Source organism: Pecten maximus, chromosome 19, assembly GCF_902652985.1.
Source record: "Pecten maximus chromosome 19, xPecMax1.1, whole genome shotgun sequence".
Lineage (NCBI taxonomy): Eukaryota > Metazoa > Mollusca > Bivalvia > Pectinida > Pectinidae > Pecten > Pecten maximus.
This window is the reverse complement of record NC_047033.1, coordinates 668682-676115: the sequence shown is the minus strand read 5'-3', so window position 1 is coordinate 676115 and position 7434 is coordinate 668682. Positions and strand designations below refer to the sequence as shown.

At 40.3% G+C, this 7434-nt stretch overlaps 1 protein-coding gene across 1 annotated transcript; it reads left to right on the top strand.

The window, feature by feature from the left end:
• The first annotated feature begins 2311 nt into the window (after positions 1–2311).
• LOC117318206 (medium-chain acyl-CoA ligase ACSF2, mitochondrial-like) lies at positions 2312–7422 on the top strand. The gene is made up of 2 exons (XM_033873241.1): positions 2312–2416; positions 4042–7422. The coding sequence occupies exon 2, from the start codon at positions 4062–4064 to the stop codon at positions 5721–5723; it is 1662 nt and encodes a 553-aa protein (XP_033729132.1). The 5' UTR covers positions 2312–2416; positions 4042–4061; the 3' UTR covers positions 5724–7422.
• Positions 7423–7434: the final 12 nt, after the last annotated feature.

Sequence of the window (7434 nt, the reverse complement as noted above, 5' to 3'; positions counted from 1 at the left end):
TGGTTGTTATCCATTAAAGAGTAACGTTTTAAATCAATTTTTTAGCTAAGTTTCCCGTTTGGGGCCTCGCCCCTGTGTCCCCAGGGTTCACACTAGAATAATTCAAAAAAATATGAATACCCTCCGCTAATGATGTTTCAAACCAAATTTGGATGTTATCCAGCCAAGGGTTAAAAAGGAGTAGTGTTTTAAAGCAATAATTCACCTATTCCTCCCCCAACCCCTTTGGGGCCTGCCACTCGGGCCTCAAGGGTGACATCAGCTACATTTATAAAACATGTGGTTGCCCTTACCTGTTTAGTGGTAAGGCGAGCGCCGTAGGGGGGATGGGGGAGGGGGTGCGTTTGGCAAAGGTGGTTTTTTTAGGCTATAAAATTTTTTTCCTCATTGGAAAAAAGGGGTCCTTACCCCCCCCCCGTCCCAATCCCCCCCCCCCCCCCCCCCGTCCCAATCCCCCCCCCCCCCCCGTCCCAATCCCCCCCCCCCTGGATCCGCTATTGTGTAGAGTTACGTGTTAATTTATATTATCAGGTTGTTACTGCGATTCCCCTGATCCAGTGACCTTGACCTCGAGGAAAAGTTATCGCCGTACATCACTGATAACAGGCTAGTCTACGTTTGCGATATCAATATGTATGTCATTCTAATTCTTACCTTGTTTGCTAGAGTACATTTATTCGGCTAACACGACTTCACAATTTCTTCACCTTCTACTTGGGTGGGTCCGTTGCCTCATAACAGGGGGTACAAATGACTATTATGGGATGGGGAGGGGGATTAAAGTTGTTGTATTATACGAACAACTAACATACAGAAAGGTTTATATATATACCCGCCTGTTTCTTAGTTGCGTATGTAATTTTACAAAGAGTTTTCGAATCGCCTTCATCCCTGTTTGTATCCCGGTATCATCCAGGGATCTCTTACATTTCTGATGTAGGAGGGTCCAGTTCGTTGTACATGTTGAATTTTCAGACTTACCGATAAACAAGTGGCAGACACTGAACAGTTCACTTTGACACACCACTGAATAGCTCAGACAGACCACTATAAATCTCACTTAGACAGACAACTGAATACTTCACTTAGACAGACCACTGAATAGTTCACTAAGACAGACCACAGAATAGCTCACTTAGACAGACCACTGAATAGTTCACTTATACAGACCACTGAATAGCTCACTTAGACAGACCACTGAATAGCTCACTTACAGACCACTGAATAGCTCACTTAGACAGACCACTGAATAGTTCACTTAGACAGACCACTGAATAGTTCACTTAGACAGACCACTGAATAGCTCACTTAGACAGACCACTGAATAGTTCACTTAGACAGACCACTGAATAGCTCACTTAGACAGACCACTGAATAGCTCACTTATACAGACCACTGAATAGCTCACTTAGACAGACCACTGAATAGCTCACTTAGACAGACCACTGAATAGCTCACTTAGACAGACCACTGAATAGTTCACTTAGACAGACCACTGAATAGTTCACTTAGACTGACTGCTGAATAGATCAATTAGACAGAACACTGAATAGTTCACTTAGACCATTTAACAGCTCACTTAGACAGACCACTAAATAGTTCACTTATACAGACCACTGAATACCTCAATTAGACAGAACACTGAATACCTTACTTAGACAGACCATTTAACAGCTCACTTAGACAGACCACTAAATAGTTCACTTAGACAGACAACTGAATACCTCGATTATACAGACCACTGAATACCTCACTTAGACATACAACTGAATAACTCACTTAGACAGACCGCTGAATAGCTCACTTAGACAGACAACTGAATAACTCACTTAGACCATTTAACTAACCGCTCACTTAGACAGACCACTGAATACCTCACTTGACAGACCACTGATTAGCTCACTTAGACTGACAATTTAACAGCTCACTTATAGACCATTTGATAGCTCACTTACACAGACCATTTAACAGCACACTTAGATCACTGATTCGCTGGGCAGGGGTAAGCACCACGAGTTCAATAAAGATTAAACAGCGCTGCTCTATCGATGATAACGGGGTCAATATATAGGTCGCTCTACCTAGTGATAAAGTAATGGCGATGGGTAGTATATATAATACCTGTATATCTTTTAGTTGGCGTTCATTTACCCGGCTGGTACAGATATATCGATTTGAAAGTAGCATCGATGTATAATAAACTGAACTGCCAAAGGCCTGTGTGTAACTGACTAATCAATGGGTTGTTTGTCCCGTCATGAGTTCCATTCTTGCAATCCTAGTAAAATCGGTCCGACCACCCAATGGATACCTTACTATGAGTGCACAGACGTTAACTCTCGAGACATATCGCATAGTACGTTAGTAGGGACAGATGTGTTGGAACAAAGTCACGTTTTCCTCAGCTTATTAATCTGTAAGTATGACTGACGACAGTTGGTTCATTTTCACTATTCCTTGTTTGTTAATAGCCTAATGGTTCTATTGTTATCGCTCTCATGTTTAGACTGTCACTTCTTAACTTGCATTTGACCTCGATTTGTATTGCGGGTGTCATCGATGAAGAAGACGCTTACTTCTCCAGAACATCTGGTCTTATCCTCCTTGTATTGTTTTATAGCGTTGTCATGGAAATCTGTATTTTTTGTTCATATTTTCCCTCATTTAATTGATTGTGGGGTTTTGTATTATGTCGGTATTCTCTGTGTGTTCGAGTTAAGTTTCGTTATTATGTCGGTATTCTCTTTGTGTTTTAGAGTTAAGTTTCGTTATTATGTCGGTATTCTCTTTGTGTTTTAGAGTTAAATTTCGTTATTATGTCAGTATTCTATTTGTGTGTTAGAGTTAAGTTTCGTTATTATGTCGGTATTCTCTTTGTGTGTTAGAGTTAAGTTTCGTTATTATGTCGGTATTCTCTTTGTGTTTTAGAGTTATGTTTCGCTATTATGTCGGTTTTCTCTTTTGTGTTTATACGTCACAAGGTACCAAATTGTGCTTCATTGAACCTTCTGTATGAACTGGATAAGAAGACCAAAAAAAATCAGCATAAAGTTAACGTGTCACAATATATACAAATCTTTAATATGTCAATCTGTGCCCACAATTAACTCGATATGATTGTAACTGCGATTGTCCGGTATATGAACTCACCGTAAATGTTATCTGTAGCTGTCAAAGGCGTGTGTGATAACACTACCAGGGCCGTTCTAATCTTCGGCTTACAGCGTTTCGTTACTTGTATCTACAATCTGAAATATAAATCCAGCAGTGAATTCAGAAAAAAAAAACTTATAAAAGTGTTAATTTCCAGGCGATACGATATTACAGTCAGCAGAACGCCATGGTTAAATTCTATACTGATTGTGATTTACCAAAGTCCATTTCTGTTCAATAGTTATTTCTGAAATTCCATGTGTAAATTCCAAGGGGGTCCTAGTTATAAATGTTCAATTCTAGCCTGGTGAAGGCAACTTCCACAGCAGTGTTGCTATTTTACGTTTATTATTGCTTAACGCTTGTAAATATGCAATTTCGGGACTGGAAAAGAAAAAAATGCCACAGGTCGCCATATTGGATTTTAGTAGTTGATATTTGTTAACGCTATTTTCAGGAATATTCCCTTTCCCAAAGCGCATACGTTCTTCCTGTCTCTGGTGATCGTTCCTAATTTGTCAGTAAAATGTTTACAGCACACATAGTAATAGAGATGGTACAGATAATGAAAGTAGTGAAATCATCAAATATATACCGAACCAACAAGATCATGATACATATGTATGTTAGGCGATAAGAGGCCTGTTAGATCTCCACCTACAATACGGGAAAACAAGTGTCCCTGGTTGTAAATATGGGCATGCCCCCATACTGTTACATGGCATGTTTAGTTGTACTAGAATATTAAATGTGTTGTGTGGTAGCCAAAGGGTATACATTGGTGGTATCTAAATAATTTGAAACAACAAGAGAAAATACTGTGAATATTTCATATTATACATTATATAGTGACGAGAGAGCATTAAAAAAAATCTTTCTTCCATTTAGAATATTCCTCCACGAGCAACATGTCGACTTTGAGTTACTGGAATGAGCCTAGCACTCTGATATATGACAACACCAGCATTGTCGATCGCGCGAGAACGAGAACTGAAGTTTACCCGGATGTTATTCCTTTCATCGAAAGATCAATGTCTGGTTCTAGGAGATCCCTGACGAACCAGGAGTTTCTGCAAAAAGTTGAGAAAATAGCTAGATACCTAGTGTCTGTAGGGGTTCGTAAAGGCGACATGATTGGCATATTTGGGCCAAACTCACTGGAGTGGATTATCGGGGAATTCGCTATCTTTTTCGCCGGGGCGGTTTCAGTTCATATAAATATAAACAAACGAGACGCAAGTGATGCAGTTGAAGTCATCGACATCTGTAAATGTAGATTTTTACTGATAGACCCGGCCGACAACAGTGGTGCACTGGAGCTAATATCAGAGTTCAAACAGCGAACCGACAATAATCAAATATTCCTTCTCAGAAAAAGTGAGAATTGTCCATTCCACGACTTAGAATCGGAGCTTAGTGCTCCGGAAAGAAAATTCGAGTTACCAAAGGTCGACGCTGAGGACGATGCCGTGATTTTTACAACCTCAGGCAGCACAGGAAATCCAAAACTGGTCCTTCACACTCATTCTGCGGTTGTTTGCAATATTCCGACCGATAAAGAAAACCCGACGCATGCTATGTTGGGGGGTCCTTCGATGTTCAAAATGTTTAATGACCGTACTTTCAGCTGGATGGGAGGGTCACCAATCGTGAGCTTCGTGTATGGTAATCAGTTTATATTTACTTCCTCGAAGACACATCCGACAAAGGAACATGCAAAACAAATATGGGAGATGATGAAGGAGGAAAACTGTATGGGTGGATGTTTTCTACCTTATTTACTTCAGAATATGATTGACACACATGCCATACCAGAAGATGATGATTTCAGACTACAAATGCTGTTTTCTGGGGGTCAAATTATTGACGACACATTCATGAAGGAGGTGTGGCGATACTGCGGGACCCTTTATATCGGGTATGGGTTCACTGAATCGTTTAGTAGTGTGGCTGCACTAATCCTACCTGAAGGTCAGCCGTATTACAAAGGGAATGTTGGGAAAATTTCAAAGGGTGTGGAGTTGAGAATTGTAGATGATTCAGAAAACATCGTTGAGCTGGAAAGTCAAGGCGAAATCCAAATACGTCAAAACTCACTGATGAAGGGATATTTTGCAAACGATGAACTTACAAAAGCAACATTCACACCATCGGGTTGGTTTAAAACCGGCGACATCGGCTATCTTAGAGAGGAAGGGGCTCTCTTTATTACAGGGAGGAAGAAAGACATCATCTCTCGAGGAACAAGGAAAATCATGCCTGCAGGTATAGAAGACAAAGTAAAGGACATGCCCGGCATCAAACAAGTGGTTGTAGTCGGGGTACCGGACGATCTGCTGCTGGAAGAAATATGCGTTTGCTTCAGTTCCGTCGAGGGGAAGGACGTCACCCCGGCTGCTGTTGAGGAGTTTTGTAAAAATGTCTACCTGAAAGAAGAAACTGCGGACGGGATGGGGGAAATGCCGAAGTATTTCCAGCGTTTTGAATCGTTTCCATTACTCCACAATGGCAAGATGAACAAAGTGCAGTTGAAACTTAATGCAGCACAAAATCTTAAGCTAGGAAATTAATCACACGTCCACCGAGATTCCGACAGCAACATTAAACGTGGCCGGATGACTAAATAATGAACGGACGGAGTAAACAGGGAAAATGGTCATTCTGGACAAAAACATACCTAGGGTATTTGTGCTTAGTCTGGCGTAAATTTGTGTGATTATGGATATACAGGATACACTTATACATGGCTGATATTTCCGCCGGGTAATTTTTTCGGACCTCTTAGCTGTCATGGATATACAGCATACAATTATACATGACCGATATTTCCACCTGGTACATTTTGCCTCTTTAGCTATCATTGGTCGTATCTGGATTTTACGAGACAAGCTAAATCGTAACCAGGGAAGTGGTACACCTTAAGTTAATGTAGTGTCCCCGCTATAACGCAAGTTATAAGGATATACGTAAAGATTGAATAAGTAAAGAAGATTTACTAAGAGTGCAATTAGGTTTTCAGTCATTTCATCGGTATTTTTTTCTTTAAGTTCAAAGACAGCTAATAAAACAAGAGGCCCATGGGCCTTAACGGTCATCTGAAAAACAATTGTCTATATGCAGCCAGTTATGTTTCACATCAAATTTGGTTTTTATCTATTTGGCTAAAGGAGGAGCAGCGTCTTAAAAGCAATATTTCAGCCAAGTTCCCATTTTTGGGCCATGTCCCTCTGTCCCCATATTTGGGACAAGCCTCATTTATATCAATTAGGATTGCCCTTCCCCGATGATGTTTCATACTAAATATGGTTATAATCAATAAATGCATTAAAAAAGAGAAGCATTTTTAAGCAAAAGTTTGGCTAAGTTCCCCTTTAGGGGCCTCACCCCTCTGTCCCCAGGGGCCTCAACAAGCCTCATTTATATAAAATATGATTTCTGTCCCCTTATGATGTTTCACACCAAATGTGGTTGTAATCCATTAAGGAGTAACGTTTTAAATCAATTTTTGGCTAAGTTTCCCTTTTGGGGCCTCGCCCCTGTGTCCCCAGGGTTCACACTAGAATAATTCAAAAAAATATGATTACCCTCCCCTAATGATGTTTCAAACCAAATTTGGATGTAATCCAGCCAAGGGTTAAAAAGGAGTAGTGTTTTAAAGCAATAATTCACCAATTTTCCCCCCTTTGGGCCCCGCCACTCGGGCCTCTAGAGTCACATCAGCCACATTTATATAAAATATGATTGTCCTTACCTGTTAATGTTTCACACCAAATTTGGATGTAATCCACCCAAGGATTCAGCAAAGTTCCCCTTTTTATATAAAATATGATTGCCCTCCCCCAATGATGCTTCAAACTGAATTTGGTATTAATCCACCCAAGGGTTATGGAGTAGTAGCGTTTTGAAATAAAAAGTCTTACGCATGGTGGACGGCGCACGACGACAGACGGAATACGATGGCTATAGGGCATCCTGACCCTTGAGGTCAAATGACCTAAAATCTTAAAATATGTCTGTTTTATCTACTGCATAAGAATTCTCATTGTTGTACATGTATGTTTTTCAGATACGCCTAGGTAAGCGTCATGTGATGCAATGTCTGCAATGTTTTACACGTAAGATAGCAGTCAGCGATCGTATTGATCGTGTCGTCACAAAATCCATCCAGATACATGGGCTATAATAATTTCTAGCTCTGATAGACATAATGAAAACCTCGTCAGGTGGACAGGAACGTGTAATTATACAAATAAACAAACCAATTTTACGAGTAATTAATTA

Coding starts and splice junctions, on each gene's coding strand:
- LOC117318206 (XM_033873241.1), top strand. CDS start 4,062: ATGTCGACTTTGAGTTACTGGAATGAGCCTAGCACTCTGATATATGAC.